This window comes from Lolium perenne, chromosome 6 (assembly GCF_019359855.2).
Source record: "Lolium perenne isolate Kyuss_39 chromosome 6, Kyuss_2.0, whole genome shotgun sequence".
Lineage (NCBI taxonomy): Eukaryota > Viridiplantae > Streptophyta > Magnoliopsida > Poales > Poaceae > Lolium > Lolium perenne.
In genome coordinates, this window is record NC_067249.2 from 49,830,347 (window position 1) to 49,848,627 (window position 18,281).

General features: G+C 45.0%; 3 protein-coding genes across 6 annotated transcripts; 1 reads left to right on the forward strand and 2 right to left on the reverse strand.

Annotated features, from left to right (window-relative positions):
* The first annotated feature begins 124 nt into the window (after positions 1–124).
* On the forward strand, positions 125–3,101 carry LOC127307919 (F-box protein SKIP19-like). Its single transcript, XM_071821675.1, has 2 exons — positions 125–968; positions 2,262–3,101. The coding sequence occupies exons 1-2, from the start codon at positions 199–201 to the stop codon at positions 2,965–2,967; spliced, it is 1,476 nt and encodes a 491-aa protein (XP_071677776.1). The 5' UTR covers positions 125–198; the 3' UTR covers positions 2,968–3,101.
* A 1,213-nt stretch (positions 3,102–4,314) lies between these two features.
* LOC127307920 (transcription termination factor MTERF8, chloroplastic) lies at positions 4,315–7,058 on the reverse strand. Of its 4 annotated transcripts, none has more exons than XR_007856015.1 (2): positions 5,768–7,058; positions 4,315–4,728 (listed from the first exon to the last, which is right to left on the reverse strand). XR_007856015.1 is itself a non-coding variant. In XM_071821676.1 (2 exons), the coding sequence occupies exons 1-2, from the start codon at positions 6,971–6,973 to the stop codon at positions 4,677–4,679; spliced, it is 1,098 nt and encodes a 365-aa protein (XP_071677777.1). In that variant the 5' UTR covers positions 6,974–7,058; the 3' UTR covers positions 4,315–4,676. The 4 variants fall into 4 exon arrangements, 2 of the variants coding, with proteins under 2 accessions (XP_071677777.1, XP_051194644.1); XM_071821676.1 differs by having other exon boundaries at positions 5,928–7,058; XM_051338684.1 differs by having other exon boundaries at positions 5,796–7,058.
* Positions 7,059–10,921: 3,863 nt separating this feature from the next.
* LOC127307922 (uncharacterized) lies at positions 10,922–11,700 on the reverse strand. Its single transcript, XM_071822126.1, has 4 exons — positions 11,458–11,700; positions 11,186–11,313; positions 11,051–11,110; positions 10,922–10,991 (listed from the first exon to the last, which is right to left on the reverse strand). Exons 1-4 carry the CDS (start codon positions 11,698–11,700, stop codon positions 10,922–10,924), a joined length of 501 nt encoding a protein of 166 aa, XP_071678227.1.
* Positions 11,701–18,281: the final 6,581 nt, after the last annotated feature.

Sequence of the window (18,281 nt, forward strand, 5' to 3'; positions counted from 1 at the left end):
CGGCGGCAAAACCTGCCCCAAAATTCCAGCGCCTGTTCCGCGCCTTGCGCGCTACGTGCACGGCGCAATCCACGCGTCGTGATTCCAGACTGCCGCAATCCACACCTCTTTTTACTGTCTGTCTCTTTCCCCCATTTCTCGCCGTACCCTGCAAGCCTAAACCTTTCTCTCTCTCTCTCTCCTCCAACCCTCAACGCCATGTCCACCTCCCGCCGCCGCCACCACAAGCCGCCGCCAGCGGGGCGCGCCGTATGGGTGCCTCGTGACGCCCAACCCGCCACCGTACGCGGCCTCGGCGGCGCCCCGCAGCAACGCCCTGCTCCTCCCAACCCTGCGGCGCCTCGTCCGCAGGCGGTGGGGCGCGCTGTATGGGTCCCTCGTGCCGCGCCGCCATCCACCGTACGCGACCTTGCCGGCGCCCAGCAGCAGCGCCCCGCTCCTCCGAACCCCGCGGTGCCCCATCGGCAGGCGGCGGTATGGGTACCTCGCGAGGCGCCGCCCGCCACCCTGCGCGACATTGGCGTCGCCCAGCGGCAGCCCCTCGCTCCCCCGAACCCTACTCCCACCGAGCCCCGGTCCCACCCCGCAGTGCCTCGTGACGGCGGGGCCCCGCCGCAGCCCCTCGCTCCTCCGAACCCCGCGGCGCCGCCACCGGACGCGGGCCCCGACGTCGAGGCGAGGGACTGGGCGGCGCTGCCGCTGGACGCCATCTCCTGCGTCCTGCGGAAGCTCGACCACATCGAGATCCTCATGGGGGCCGGGCAGGTGTGCCACTCCTGGCGCTGCGCCGCGCGCGACCACCCCGCGCTCTGGCGCCGCATCGACATGCGCGGCCACCCCGAGCTCGACCGCCAGGTCAACCTCTACAAGATGGCGCAGGGCGCCATACGCCGCGCACAGGGCCAGTGCGAGGCGTTCTGGGCCGAGTATGCTGCAGACGACGACGTGCTCCGCCTCCTCGGCGACCAGTGAGATTTCGTACTCTTGAATTTACGTCTGATTAATTCTGTTCAGCCTGAAAATGCTGCTTCGGTTTGTGGAGTATATGTGTAACTTTAATCATCAGTATATGGTACGATTTGCAACTAACTTATGCACTGGAACTGGATGTTTCATCTTATCATGATATAAATGACACCCAATGTTTTCATCCCTATAGGAGTAGTACATGATGAAATGATGTTCGATTTGTTTTTATTTTAATTCAATACTGGTAATGCTTAGTTCACATAGGATTGGATAAGAGGTGCGGTTCATCCTAGCCTTATTCTCGTGTTCTTACATCTTTACATTGATACTTTACTGATATTTTCCTCAGAGGAAGAATGTAATGCTATTCATATCTGGAATATCTTCATGTCTTAGTGTTTTACTCCCATGATTTTTCTCAGCCTAGTATTTAACCGGTGCCTGTGCAACCTATCTTCACAAAGTAATTAACTGTGCGTAGCAAACAGTGTGATTTCCTCACATTCCTGACAATTATCTAAGGTAGGAACTTAAGGTGTTATCAGCTTACACAACTATGTGAGGTTTCCTTCAGGTGGTCTTTGGTCTAGAAAGTTCACAAGTTTCCTTGCATATTTAGCACAGAGCAATGCTTTCCTTGGTTTGAAATGGGGCACCAGGGAGTTGTAGTTTCAGGGATGAAGCATGAAAATATTCAACATTGGATCTGCTGATGATTCCATATTACTTTTTAACAGTGAAGTGGAATAAATTACTCCGTGCTGAGTTTATATGCGAAATAGATTTTAAGTGCTGCTGTCGTGCCCTATAACTTCATTCTCCAGCCAAGTCCGTTCACCTAATGTTCTTCCTGCCAAACATAAATAAGTGAAGTAGGCACCACTAAACTCATTCCAGATGATGTCCTGGTTATTATGGGTAATTATCCTCTAAACAACTTAAGCCCTATTACACTCATATCTGGTCATTAACAGTGAATAATATCCTCTGAGATGACATGTCCCCTATTACAATCATATTTTAAGTGCTGTTCTACATCAGGAGAAAGATGGTTACTCTTCATAGTTTGTACATAATATCTGTGCATTTCTTTTTTATGGCGTATTTTTTGGTTAATATTTTATTCTTACTGCAATCACCTCTATATTCTTATCTCGTAGGACTGATAGTACATAGCTGCAACTTCACTGGGGCAAGCACTTGTGCCAGTTATAACTTGTGCAGCATACATCAACATTTCTTTTTTGAGGGTGTATTTTCCGGTTACTAATGTACAATTTCTATCTTTGCAGGGCACCATCTCTGAAGAGTCTCAGCCTCATTGCTTGTCAGGATATCATGGAATTCGAAGAGGAGATAAAGAAGTTCCCTCTGCTTGAGGAGCTTGAGATTTCACTCTTCACAAATATAGGTGGGAAGCAAGTGTTTGAGGAGATTGGCAAAGCATGCCCAGAGCTGAAGCACTTGAAATTCAATGCGTACCGGTTCTGCAATCTCGGTGATGACACGGACACTGAGGATGACGATATTGAGTTCAGGTATAACAGGGATGATGATGCTCTGGGGATTGCATCCATGCATGGGTTGCGCTCCCTGCAGCTCTTTGGCCAAAACTTCACCAATAAGGGGCTGACAGCCATCCTTGACAACTGCCCCCACCTGGAGTCCCTCGACATCCGCCACTGCTTCAACATCTCCATGGATGGTGCTCTGCGGAGAAAATGTCGTAACATTACGACACTCAAGCTCCCCAATGATCCAATGGATGGCTATGATCTTTGCTTTGAGGGCCCTCTCTGGTCATTTGGCGTCCAGTCTGACAGTGATGATTATGCCTATGCGCCTGACTACATCCTGGACTCAGATGAATACGACGACTACTGTGATCCTTTCCGTTACCTTGACGGTGTCTATGAGTCCGAGCTCAATCCAGAAGACCGTATGTTCCTCAAGGGTATGCGCATGTTTATGAAAGATTCTGATGATGATGATTACTGACATAAAGTTCTTTGTGGTCTAGCTACTGGTGATGCTAGGGATCTGTTGGTGCTCGGATCTCACATTTGGCTGGAAGGTTCCTTACCTTTTTCATCGTAGATCATGTCTCGTACTTTGTCTTCTGTTCTTTTCATGTGTTTATCGAGTAATTCCATGAACCAGTTAGCAGTAGAAAGCATGTGAGCAATCCCGTGTGGCAAGGTTCTCTACAACTGGAATAAGTATTTAGGGATTCAGCAAGTTTGAGAATATGGTTCATCATTGTGACAGGAGCTCTATGGTTTGGGCGCTGCAGTGCTTGTTTGATGTACCGAATGTTTCAGTGGAAAACTTCTTTAGAAGTACTGTTATTTGATGCCGGTGTTGGGAATATTGCTGTGACAAAGGGTTTTCTTGGTTTTTTTTGTGTGCGTGTATCTTTTTCACCAGAAAGAAACGGAATTACATTAGTCACTGATCTTTGAATTATCTACCAGAGATAAGTTCGCGTTGAGGTCCAACGTAGAGGATTAGTTATTATACAGATCATGTGAGGTGTGTGTATCAGTTGTATTATCAGACAGCTTTCTGCATCCCTAGCTCACCGATCCAAACTGCACTACTTCTAGTTAATGCAAACTCTTTACTCCTTATCTACTTCCTCTTCTGATTGCCTCTTGTTTATCTTCCTCCGCGGTGTTCCTCTCTGAACCTTCAAGAAATGCGTAGTTCTTTTGCACCTTCCTGTTGTGCCAGTTCTGCTAATCGGTAGATGTGTCACCCATTCATCTTATGCCCCCACCGATATAGAAAGGGTAACTCTTTTTCTTTTCAACAAATAGAAAGGGTAACTCAGTGGCGGCATCGCCAACAGACCTTAACCCAGAGAAGGCAGACCTATGCCGATCTGAAGCTCATCATCCTTAATGAAGGGTAACTCCTTTTACCTCAAGAAGCAAGTTGGAGTCGTCTTAATAAAGCTCAACAGAATAAAAACAAGTGGGCAAAAGAAAAATACTTAGCAAACTACAATGCAGAGGCGAAAGAACAGTCGTAGCTGATCAGAAAGCACCAACTGGACACTAAATTCCAGCAAAGAAAATGCTTAGTGAACCAAAAAAAAGTATAGACCCCTGCTCGCCTCACCAATTCTCCATGCTCGAGGGCTATAGAGCCTTCGTGGCCATGCGCAAAAGCTTATTAATTGGGATAGGTACACACTGGACTTGGGTGCAAGGAGGTCTGAAATGTCCCGAGTCACCTTTCAGCTCATTCAGATTCAAGATTCAGGGTACAAAATATATAGCATACCAATGAAGTGTGTACATGCATGACTTGTCCAAGATGTCTCAAGCAAGAGGAAGCATGTACGGAGCTGAATGTACCAATTTATTCAGCTTATTTCTTGTTCAGGCTCAGTTGAGCTGATGAATACAGCAGGCGACAGCAACATGTGTGTCACCTGATTAGTGTACAGGAGTACAATCCATAGGACAATACAAGAAGGATTGCTTAACTTGCAAAATTCAAAAGGGGCAAGCTAGTTAATTAAGAGCTTCTTCTCTGAATAGGACTCCCACCGGCATCAGGCCATGAATATTAGTTACTGAAGAAAGCCACAGGGCATCATGAATGTGCATAGCATGGTCGAGTAGTCTTATTCCAGACGGACTGAAATCCGCCATCTGCGCTGCCATATGACCTGAACCGAGGCTGATCCTCCTTCGGAATCACCTACATATAGTATTGCAAAGCCATATCTGCCATGTTTCTTCTCGCCACCTAGAAGAAGAAAGTTGGTACAAACTCATCAGCCAAATAGTTAGGTGCACTTCGAATAGAATAGATCTATCCATGTATTACTTCAAGGAAGAAAAAATATATTTCCATGTCATTTCAAGAAACAGAATAGCCTTCTGCTTTGGAGCACTGTTGTTCGTTTCATCCTTTACAGATATCAGCAGAGATATGTTTAGCCGTTTAACTAAACCTGCATCAATGTTGCACAGCAAAATTAATACTACAATGGAGCAAGTGGAGGCCGCAATTGATCAATTCTCCTATCGCAAGTGTGAGCCAATGGACATGAGGAAGAACCAAAAGTGTACAATGGTAAAAGAATCCTATTATACACATTGTTAAAACACCTACAGTACTTCTTTACACAGAAATTCAAAAGTTCAGGTGGACAAACATTGATGGGTGTCCAAGAATATACATGTTCTCAGTACCCATCGAGCTGCAGGATTCGCATTAGAAGATTTGCTGCAAACACAATTTTTTTTAAACTTACTGTAACACTTCAATCGGTGGACAGGGTGGAAATCACGCACACTACAAATTTAGGTCCCGTAGATGGTTAAAATGACAGTTCAGAAAAAACACTACAAGTTGCCAAATACAGGATGTGTAATCTGCCCTAAGATGATTGCAAATTGGCAGCTTGTGAAGAAGAAAAATGAAACTTTTCAAATATGATGCATGTAGGCTGTAGCCCTCATTTCTGTATTGATTTCTTAATATTGACATGAAAAGCTTCACCATTTTTATCAATTGCAGGGACAGCTGAGATATGGTAATTTTATGACGTGCTAATGAAAACAGAAATGTGTGTTCAAATCAACTACCGATTAAATTAAAAAATAAAGCATTTCTAATGCAGCGAAGAATCGCCTGATCGCAATCCAAAAATGTGTGTCAACATCACAAGAGGATGAACAAGTTCATAACCGTGCCATGATTTCTTCTCTACTGAATGATGACATGGACATATCAGAATCAAGGAAGAAAGTAAGAGTTACATAAGGAGTTAGAAACGTACACAAGTGAAAATTTATGTCACGCCATACATGCATGGTTTCAGAATTTCATGGCTGTTGTTGGTTCATGCAAATCTGAATCTAGTCGGCACTTGGCCTCCGCAAGCTGTTGCATAGTCTTGAGCAAGGTGCGGTGCAGCTTCCTTGTGTGGGCATATGTACCTGTCCACAAACACCTTCTCGGTCACAATGACTGCTGAGAAGTAGCTCCGCTCCCGCTGTAGCAATCCATTCTCCTTAAGAAACTTTAGAACATAATATCGGGGTCTGAGCCTGCCCTCCAAGCTATAAGAGAGTATTGCTGGGCGATGAGCAATGTAGGCGGGTTCCAACCCCACCTCAGACATGAGGAAGTCAGACCTTCCTTGCAGCGTTGCTTTGGACCTTGTCAGCACAAGCGGAGCCCTAGACACGGCGATGGCCACCTCAGCATCAGACCAGTTAAACGTCTTCTTCAAGTAGTCTAGTTTGGCGGCGACAGTGTCCTCGGTGTCAAATGCAAGAGCGTGCAGGGCGTGCCTGAACATGGGAGAGGCACGAGGCACACCTAAACGCTCGGCGCAAGCCACAGTCGCCCGGACACGGTCCAGATTGTTGGTGAGCATACTCGGCGCAGCTATGCTCAGCTTGGCAATATCGCAATCATGTAGACCGCACTCCCGCAGGAACGTGACGTTGGGTTTAACTGTCCTCTCGAGGTTATATCCGAGGAGACTATTGTTGAACTTCAAGGCTCGAAGGAGGTTGTGGAAGGAGCCGAAGATGGGCAGGTAGTAGTTGAGGTAGGAGACGATGGATCTGCAGCGGATTCTGTCGCGGGCGACCAGGACGAGGCGCGCGATCTCATCGCGCGATAGGCCGAGACCGGCGAGCCCGGTGACGACGGGCGCCAGGGTTTTGTCCACGGCGGAGCAGAGTAGCTTGGGGTCCTTGGCGACGACGGCAGAGACGTCGCCGGTGGAGAGGCCGAGGCCGGCGAGGAAGGAGAGGACGGCGTCGGGATTGGTGGGGGACTTGAGGTGGGAGATCTTGGCGGAGGCCTTGATTGCCTGCGCCCGGGTGAGGCCGCATCGATCGACGAGGTACTCCTCCACGTTGAGTCCAGGGCTTGGGGAAACGGCGGAGAGGAGGCGGTGGAGATGGGAGATGGGAGAGGCGGAGGGAGACGAGAGGAGGCGGGTGAAGATGCTGCGCCGCAGCCGAAGCATGGCGGCGCCGCCCCCCGCCGGTGGCGAGTGAATGGGGAACGGAGGTGCGAGACAGCGAGAGCGAGAGCGAGAGTGGTAGACTCGACTCGTCAACAGAAAATCCCCACGGGGCCTGACCTGATCCTGAGTTTTAGGCCCAATTGCCGGACTACTCAGAAATGTTGGAAATAGGAAAGAGGGCCCGAAACCTAACTGGGCCGGGTTTGGGCATGAAATTTATGCCCAATGATTGAGGCTGGGCCTTGATTTTCTGTACCTAGCTTTGTTAGGCCCGGCCTAAAGGATGTTCAACTATAGCAAGTGCCTCTCACGCTTCAGTATCAAATAGGACTACTCCAATTAACTCATGTGAATGAATTGATTAATCCAAGCACGGGTCAATGGGATAAAGTGATGGTTAGAAATATTTTTTGGCCATGCTTATATTGCAAATGCCATTGTCGGATGGGATAGAGGACTTCGTGGCGTGGCGCTACTCTAACTTGGGTATTTTTTCGGTGAGATCTACTTATCATGTTAGAATGGGACCGTTGAGAACAAATGGAGTTGGCTCATGTGAACTCAACTTGGTATGGTCAAAGCTATGAAAACTTAGGATTCCATCAAAGATTAAAATATTTATCTCCAAGACACTACATAGTACTTTGCCATGTCGGTTCATCTTAGCAAACAAACACATTAAAGTGGATGCGCAATGTCTTATATGCATTTCCGACATGCATTGTTTTATTTGTGAAAGAGCCATGGTGGCCCACCGAAACCTTATAGAAACCTCCGGTCAAACACCGAAACTTTCCAAAAACACAAAAAGTGACTTCCCATATATGAATCTTATTCTCTGGACTATTCTAAACCTTCTCTGATGTCCTGAATCCTATCCAAGACTCCGAACAACATTCGGTTTCTAACTCACATTCCAAATCTACCCTAAGCGACGTTGAACCTTAAGTGTGTCATCCTATGGTTCACGAACGATGCAGACACCTCTCAGATCAATAACCAATAGCGGGACCTGGAGATTCATAATGGCTGCTACACATTCAACGATGACCTCCTGATCGAAAGAACCATAAGCATTCGTTACCGAATCCCTTTGTCTCGTGATACTTTACTTATCCGAGATTTGATCATTGATATCTCCATACCTAGTTCAATCACGTTACTGATAAGAACTCTATACTCTTTCCGTGATACGACATACCTTGTGACATAGTCGCAAGCTAATTGGGTGCCCTCCCACTGATGCATGTAAAATGCATGCATGAACTTTGTAGTTTGTTGACATATATTCCCACATATTTGCAACATATATGATGTTATATCCATGCTTTATATTGATTTTTGGGGATTTAACAATGATCTCCTTTATTTGGGTTATAATCGTACATGACAGGAAAACGCTGTTTTGTGTACTTTTAACTTTTAGGGACCTAAACGAAGTCAAATTGACCAAGGATTTCGGGGGTGCTAATATTTCATCAAGAGAAGGATCTGGAGCGCTTGGATGTCACCAGTTGGGCCAGGAGGGACAAACGGACCCTGGTGGAGCGCCCAACCAGGGTGGGCGCGCCACTAGATCTATTTCCCTCCTTGACCGTCTGATTCTCTTGATTCTTTCTCCCACGGATTTTGTCTGACCTAAAAACCCATATATAAAGGACTTCCCGAGGCTTCCTCGAGGAGAGTACCGTAGAAACACCGAAACACCAAAACAGATCTAGAACCAGCGAAGATTGGAGGGGGAAACTCCACCAGAGGGATCTCCACCTTCTGCAACATTTCCACTATCATCACCATGATGAAGAGGGAGTAGTCCACCTCTTAACTATGAGTTTGTCGCAGTATCTTGATCTATTTCTCTCTTGTTCTTCATAGACCATATGAGCTACACAACATGACTATGGTCATATATGTAATTCATATGTGATGGATCTTTATTCAATGATATTGATATATGAGATTAGAACCTATTATGTGTAAGATGTATTGATAGATGCATATCATGTACCCAATTCTTAAGTACTTGTTCTGATCCAACTTGTATGCAAGAACATGTGTGGGGAGAAGTGTGTATTAGATGGAGTGGCATTTACTTTTCTTTTGCTGCCTCATTAGAGATAAAGTGACTACATGTGATATAATTATCATGTGACATTCTAATAATTTTACCTTTCTTTTGCTGCCTCATTAGAGATAAAGTGACTACTATGGTATTTACCTTTCTTTTGCTGCCTCATTAGAGATAAAGTTACTACATGTGCTATAATTATCATGTAACATTATAATAATTTTGTTTGTTCAAGGTAGCATATTTGATATTCAAACATTATGTCAAAATACTAGCTTAAGGCTATACTCTGTTGATTCTTAATTCAAGATTGCTTGGAGTTTTTCCTTCCTTGAAGAGTATAAGAGAGATGTGTTGCATCATCTCTATGTTAGAATGTAATGCCTATATGAATGCTTATCAAACATATGTTGAAGTTGCACCAATATTATATCATTGATGAATTGTTAGTGTCAACTACATCTTAAAAGGAGAGTAGACAAGTGAACCCATGAACTCCGATCCATTTTAAATCACTAGAAACACCTTTCCAACACTATTACCTTACTTTATATTTACCACTATTATTTAATCCGAAAATACCAAAAAATACTTTACATACACACACACACACACAAAACCCAAATACCACTAGCCTTTATTTGTTTTTATCTAGTTTACTTAGGTTGTCTACTTTACTTTACTTTTATACTTGTATTTTCTATTACTAATACGAAACCTTGTGCTAGAAAACCACACGGTGGAGTTGGGGAAACAAGACAAGAACTTTATTTTGCAGGTTGCTCGAAGAGGAGAGGAATAATTCAGCTTCTAAGCCAATTCTCCGAGAGTTTGATATAAACCCTCGAGTCACCCTTGTGGGAAAAAGTCGCTTGCTACAACACTCTGCACTTGGAGTCCCAACGAGTTGGTCCACACAGAGTTGTTGCCATCACCCACCGAGAGGGCCCAAGTATATCTCTCCGTCATTTGGATGGAAAAATCCCATTCTTGATCCATGATCTTCAATTCTCACTTTCAGGTACCCAGTGCCACCTTTATAATCACCCAGTTACGAAGTGGTTTTTTATGTCATCAAAACATTCCTCCGATGGGAGAGATGAGATCTCCGTGTCTCACACCCCTACTAGTCATAAAGAAATCACTATTCTCATCATTTATTCTAACTCCCACATAACCATTATCTAAGAGGCTTTTAATAATACCCATGTTATACTATCTTGGAAAGACACTTTGTTATCTGCACCTTGCACCAGGTCACTTCAAAATTTATATGTGGTCAACAGGTACTCAATAATACACGATGATAGTAGAAAAAATATCAAATGTCGACTACATAGAAAAGAAGACAAATCAAGGAGTACTTCCGTAACTTGTGGCTCCCATTTTAAAATCAAGGAGTACTTCCGTCACTTGTGGCTCCCATTTTAAAATCAGCATGCACATCGTTTCAGATTTCTTAATTCTTAAGGTTTCAGTAATGATTTGCTAAGCATGTTTGATGTCTATAAGCGTGTGTTAACCTTCTATGTCTTATAAGAAAATCATGAATTGATTTCCTGCTTTGTTATATGTTGAAATCCATTTCAAGATGTGTGCATCCTTATCTGAAGCTAATTTCAGAACATTAAACGGCACAATGTACACTTGCAGGTTCACATTAATCATATGGAACGTTTCTTTATGCTACCGTGTAGCTATGAAATACTGTACCTCAGTTCCTTGATATAAATGTTTTGGCAGTTCAAAATGAACTGCGAAAACGTCTTATATTTGGGAACGGAGCGATTCAAGGACACCAGAGTACTTTTACTGTATCTAGACCGAACAGCCAGATAAGTTCTCCGACTTCGGTGAGACAATCGAACGCATCATGGTACTCAGGTCATCTGCAGGATCTGTCGGATAAGTCCAATACGGTTTAGGCACTGGCCATCTGTCAGGATGTGACTTAAGAAAAGTTAGAAAAAAAGTAAATTCATGCAAGAAAGTACGGCACAGATAGTTACGAGGAGTGCTGGAAAGGACACCTGTTTGGAGTACGGTCGGTATTTTCTGCAGAAATGGTCCTACAAATACACCGAGGAATAGTTTTAACATCCAAGATAACTGCTATACAATGCATCCAAAAGTTGCAGACATACCCTGTCTCAAAATTCCTGAGGCATTCAATAATTATGTCCCTAGGTAGGAATGGAGTTACTTCCTCGTCATAAAAGTTCATACCGACAAAATACCCATCAGAATCAACAAGAGGCCCTCCTATCCCAACCTAGCAAAAAAAAATGTGACAGTGAACAAGAATTATTCCTGAAAAAAGATGACAGCTGAGTTGATACTGTCACAGATCAAAGCCATTCGGATCTTAATGCACATATGTATTTCTTCCATGTCGTAAAGTAAGAAATACTTGTACCTTACTGATTTTACAATTGGAGGTCGAGAGCTCCTTGCAGTCCAACTTGCTCGGTTCATCAGTCAATCTTCCACACGTAGCAATAAATTTGCCACTCTTGAAGAGACGCCCTACTGCTATCACGTTACAATGGCTCTCAAATTGAATTTGATGATTAATATATGCTGCCTTAAGATCAAGGGAGTTCTGCACGTTGACTACAGCAATATTGTAATCTAAACTATAATGCTGCAGCTTTCCCATGGCACGTTGTTTGTTTGGAAGGTGCACTTCAATCTGTAACGGTAAAGTTATACCTAGGCAATCTTTACCTACTAATAAAGGAAGTAAGGTTTCTCCCTAAATTTTTCGTCCGTTTTCTTAGTACCCTTATTAGTCAGTCAAAATTACTTATACTGCCACCGCTTATACGAACGTGAAACGTTTTCCCGTAGCGATTGGATTTTTCGGGACGAAGGCGAAATCGTTTAGCTACCTCAGCGGCTCAGCGAGTTTGGCTGGTCCAGGCTAGCACCGTACTGGGCCATGTAGAGCGTAGCTGGGCTGCTGGGCCACAAGAGTCACTTGCGTTTCAGAAATTATCTAATGGTCATCAAGGCACGCAAGTGCCGTTCAATAATCCCACCTCGTTTCCACAGGCTGAGTCATGCCAATTTATATACCTTACTTTCCTACAATCAACGAGCCATCCCAAGTTCAAAACAGCAGCCGCATTGGTTGGTAAACGATAAAGGAAGCAATAATGCACCAACGGGGGAAGAAAGCACCACCACGTTGCATGGTGTGTGAGCAAAATGGAAGAGGATTTTACATATGCTGCATGACGTTGGAACCACGCTGGGTGTTGTCGCCGGTAAAACCACTTGTGGCAGGAGGAAGGAAAATACATGTCGCGGAACCACGCTGGCTGGGTCGCCGGTAAAACCACTTGTGGCAGGAGGAAGTAAAATACATGTCGCATCCTTGTCGAATATAAAAAGTACGGTCGGACGGCTTGAGGGATGAGGAAGTAAAATACATGTCGAGACGATAGAGCCTTGGATTGCTCAATGCGGCCGCGAGTGGACCAGCCAAGGAAACGTAGCAATGTCACTCAACTAAGTTTATATTTTCGTACAAATATGTTTTTTGTTCAACATTGTTTCTTACTTTTTTATACACTTCTGATTTCATTATACTGGAGAAAATGATTAAAAAAACAACAACCACATTTTAGGCAGTTATGTCATATGTCAGTAAGCTAGCACTTATATATTTTTAAAACATAAAATTTGGTTTTAAAATAATCTTCTGACTGTCGATGTGGCAAATATAAACAAAGAGAGGCTAAACAGGAAAATTTAGGGACTTATGTTGAATTCATATACATCGGCAAACGATTTTGCAGAAACATCCCGTGCTGCCAATCAGGCTTCGCTGGAGCCACCGCTGCTCCGAGGGGCGAATAGTGTCGTGTAGGCTCTTGGCTACCGCCTCGGGCCGGGATCGCGTGCTCTTGCTGGCTGCCGCATCCAGACAAGCTAAGTGAGCAAGAGGAGAGGCGGGCGAGCTGTGCGGCTGCCAATGCATGGCCCAGAAGGTGTCCGAGGCTCACCGTCTGCGACGTACGGCGGCTCAAGTGATGAGGTTTGATTTGCGGCGGCAGTTTAACGTAAAGCTCCAAGCAAGGGAGACCTCCGCCGATTTAATCACCCGCCACATGCCCCCACCTAATTGCTCGTTGTGCCACCAAAAGGAGTCTGGCCTGGGTCATTGCCGCATGTGCATCCCACGTTTGCAGGGGTGTAGGCAGAAGGTGTTCTAGCACTGGTGGCCGTGCTCGTCGTGCTCACACTAGGGGCGCAGCCATGGGCTGGTGGGTGGGGAACAGCCCTAATACTCATGCCTCTGTGAACAACAAAAACTTACATTGTATGCCTATGTGAATAAATATTTTCTATCCCGGTGCAACGCACGGGTATTGTACTAGTCTATACCTAATAATAAAGAAGCTAAGGTTTCTGCCAAAATTTTCGTCCAACTTTTTATTGGACCGTTTTACCCTCCCACCAAACCCCATAATACTGCAAACTGCCACGGTACCGGTTCGTTCTTTCTATTTGTCCCCTACCCCAGTCATCCCGGTTTGATCTTATTTTCTGAGATCGTACTAGCTTTGGTCTCTCTCATCTTCCTCTATATCTACAAGATCCACCGCACCATCTCCTATTCCCAAACAAACCTGACAATTTCGATTGATTTCTCTTCCTGCTCATGGCCGATAGCCGCCTCGCGTCGTCACTCCCAGCAGGCCGCGCTTCTAGATCGAGCACTCCGGTATCCGGATCAATCACCTGACGGCCAAATTGAGATCTCTGGCAACCGAATCCCATGGCCAGCTGTTGCCTCGAGGCAGGGGCGAGCTCTCCCGTGCGGGATCTTCCCGAAAGAAAATCCACAGGCTGAATTGATGGAGCTTAGATTTGTTGGAATTTTTTTTGGCGAGGCGAAATAGCAAGGTCCCTGTTCTGGCACAGATCGAATCCCTCTCTGAGTTCCCAAACAACCGCGAAATTCGCCGGTCTTCACGCCCGGCAGGACTTGGCACCTCCCTGACCTCCCAACCGGCCATGAAATTCGCCGATCTGCATGTCGGGCAGGACTAATTGGCGCTGCTGGCCTCGACGGCGGAGCCTCAATCCGGGGAAACAAAGAGGGACGGGGGAGGGGCAGCGGAAGCTGCTGGCTCGGCAGGAAGAGGAGGCGATGCACCCAACGCCTAGCTGTGTGAGGGGAAGGAGCGGTGCTGGCCGGAACTGAGGAATGAATGAGCCGGCAGGCAGTGTGCCCTGCTCTTGATGGGACGGGGAGAGAGAGTCGTGTGTCTACGGACGAAACCAGATCGTGGTCTTGGCATCTTGGGCTTGAGGCCTTTTTTTTAATGGTTTTTAATATTAGACGTTTGTTCTGGTCATGGGCGTGGACTGGGTAGCTGGGTATTTTCTTTTATTTTTCACTTCTTTTTTGCTATTTTCTTTTTATTAGTTTTTATTGCATACTGTAAATATAAATTAAACTTAGTTATAATTGCGGAGCTGTTCCATCCTGCACCGGAGAGGATATATATTTTCATCCGTTGACAATATCTTTTCAATAAATATCAACACATGAACTTACTTCCTATTACAAAATGTGTTTTTAATCGTGGACAGAATTTCTAGAAGAGCATTGTTCGTTCTTCCATGATTGGATCACCCCATGAGGAAACACCAAAGTACAATTTTTTAAATTTCTTGACCACAGTGATTGACGAAATAATTTAACGTCAATGGAAAACTCCACATATGACTACCTAAATGTCCACACTTTTGTCTCCTTTTCCTACCTTTGATTGTGCATATGTATATAAATTTTTTGTTTTGCATCAAATTTGAATTTTGTGATCGTAATTTGTTACTCTTCCGGTGCAACGCACGGGCAAGTTTCCTAGTAGTATCTTAAATCAGCAAAGTAGAAGGACTTAGTAGCACCAACCCTCAAGTTATCATCAATCTTATTTTCATCATCAGAAGATCTGACCAGGCTTGCTGATGTCAGAATACTCGTGTATAGATTGCACTCTATAGCTATGCCGGTGCATACAGATAACCTTGTTTCTCCTTTACATACCATAATAATATATCAGATCGTAGCTGTGATCAAATCAAATGAGGAACTGAAATGATTATTTTATAATAATTTACCATTGAAGGAAGCAACTGAGACAACACACCCAGACAAAATTGAAGAAACTTTTTCAATGTGGTCATTTTGGACATTTCTTTTGGCACCATACAAGCTGGGAAATTTCGTATCAAAAGAATTGATCAATTTCATTCCAGCTGGTTGAACAAAGAAGTTACAATACAATAGTTAGAGATAAAATAAAGCTGTGAAAAAGTGCAAAAATGGTGGAAGAGCAAACATAATCGGAAGAGCGACTCACAGACTACTTTGGTTGGCAAGGAATAACCACATGAGAAAAGATCCTCCCGTACAACTTGAACAAATTCTAGGAAAACAAGGTGAAGTGATTAGTACACAAATATTAGGAACATACGTAGAAATAGATAAATCCTCCCTTGCTGGCAGAAATTAGGAAAAAACAAAGAAAAGTACCTACCATTACATAATATATGGTGACATAACTAGACTATTAATTCACATGTAGCAACTTAGCATACATTAAAGATTCACCTGGGGGATAGAAGTCAAAAGGTGCAGAATCATTTATCTTTTTATTTTTGCTTCTCACCAATTTGCTACCTAAAATGAAAAACATGGATGAAGACGGGCAGAAAATATAATTAAGGATTTTAATACTCCTTCCGATTCGAATTAATTAACTCAACTTTATCTACATACAAATATATCTAGACACGTTTGTTGACTAGATACATCTATATCAAAGTTAAATATCTAGATAAAGTTAAGTCAATTAATATGAATCGGAGGGAGTACATGTATGGCAACGTGCAATTGCGTGATAATGCAGAACTGAGAGGTCTAAGCTGGTGATGTTGCAAGGTTATTTCTTGCACAGTCACCTTTTAGCTTATTTCCACCCCTGCAATAGAATATGGAAATTTTGATTAATAACTCCACAAAAGTGATTAACCAAAAGTGATTAATAACTCCACAAAAGTCATCAAACAGAGGCAAAACCAATAATATCAAATATACATGTAGCTTTACTATGTCAATATATTATACGAAAGAAAACAATATCTCCTAATATATTCTATGAAAGAAAATTGCAAATCATTAGTTTAGGCAAATATATATGAAAATCCCGTGCACAGATGCTCTCGGAATCACTGCGCTTCATTCTCACCAAGATTTGTGGGGTGGGGTGTACTCCTATGGAAAATTATTTTCTAGTCAAACTCCTGTAACTCACAGGACCCTCAACTGCCAACGCGTTTAAGACGAACACTGTCCTTAGCTACTTGGGATGGAGGTCACAGAATGGATCGATAAAGGCCATCTCCGAACCAAACCCATCTCAAACGTCCGCGTGCATCCGGTAGGGTAAAAGCAACACCCACCGCGTGGACCTAAACCCAAAACGGACAGCTGTGGTGTCCGGCACGACTCAAAGTTAGCTCAAATTTGGGAGGCTTTTGGGACAAGCCGGACGAGCGCGGGCGTCCCTTCCTATTCGCACATGTCCGCTCTAGGGCTCAGTGACAGAAAATACAACCACAAGGCTCCCACATCTTCTCTCTCCTCTGCCCCCTCTATTTGCTTTTTTACCATGGATACCTCCATTGCTCCTCAGCCGATTGGAGCTCGCCTAGCCAAGTTCCGCCGCCGCCCTCGCCTGGAGGCCCCCGACGCTGTCTACTCCTTTCTTTCATCCCTGTTGGAAGTCGCCGGAGCCGAAATGAGTTCCGCCTGTGCCATGGCTTGCCCAGCTCGCGCCCGCGCCATGGTGCGCATGAGTCCTCGGCGCCCAGGGCCGGGGCGAGCGCTCGCCATGGTGCGCATCAGCGCATCGCCACTGCCAAGCTTGCGGCGGCCTTCTTTTCGGTGCACGGCGTTGAGCGCAGCAGCACCGCCCCGGGGACGCCATGAACTCGCCGCAGCCGCCGAGCACGTGCGCGCCCATCCGTGCGGCGTGGTTCGTGCTGCTCATCACCGGCGGCTACTGCTCCCCCCCCCCCCACACACACACACCTCCTGCATGGCGTCGGCAGCCACGATGTTGCCCATCCCTCACCTCCTGCGTGGCGCTGGCAGCCACGATGCTGCCCATCCCCGACCACAGCGACCTGCCTCCTCGCTGAACCAGCAGGAAGGCGCCATGGCTAGCGACGCGTGCACAAGGGAGGATAAGGAGGCTGGCGAGCGCTCGGGCGGAGCTCGCCGGGACAGGGTTGGAGCTAGCTAGGGAAGGGCGGAGCTGGCAGCAAAAGGAGGGAGAAAATAAAATAGGTAGCAGCGTTGGGGTCTGTACACGACCCAAACGAACAACCGGATGCCCGTCTGTTCTAAGCCCATCCAAACGGATAAATTAGGACGAAAAAGTTATCCAATTTGGCCCTCTCCGTTGGAGATGGCCTAACTATGTCATCTTGTAGCCTAGTGCACTTGATATACACGTGTCGTGATGCAACTCTCATTTTTGCGTGTCATATAGAACATATAAATGACTGACTGGTAGGGATTCCAAAACCAGAAAACAAGCTCATCTGAGCCCGGGTGCAGAAATGCCATGCCCAATATATATTAGCTATGTAGCTTGAAACTGAAGCAAATAGTTCTAGTCAAGTACCAGAGGACAATGAAGGCACATGCTTACATGAATGGTGGTGTTAATGCAAGAGTTGCGGTATTCAGTATCCACCCTAAGAGAATACCATGCTCGAGGCGCTTGTTTCAATCCATACAGTATCTTATCAAGTTTAAGATATAGTTCCTGTGTTCTCTACCTTCATAACTAGGTGGTTGTCTCATATAGTCCTCCTCTTTCAGAACACCATGAAGAAACACGTTCTTGACATCTAACTGTCGCTAGCTCCAACTCCAGAAATAGCCAAGACAAGTCAAACAATTGCAATTTTAACAACGGGACAAAAAGTATCCTCATAGTCGATTCCATATCGTTGCTTAAAACCTTTGGCCACTAGTCGAGACTTATATCTATCTATGGATCCATCTGCCTTGTGTTTGATCTTGTAAATCCAACGACAATCAATAATATTTGTACATTGTCGAGGAGGAACCAACCTCCAAGTTTTATTGTGCATAAGTGCACTATATTCTTCATTCATAGCCCCTCTCCAATGTGGATCATCTAAAGC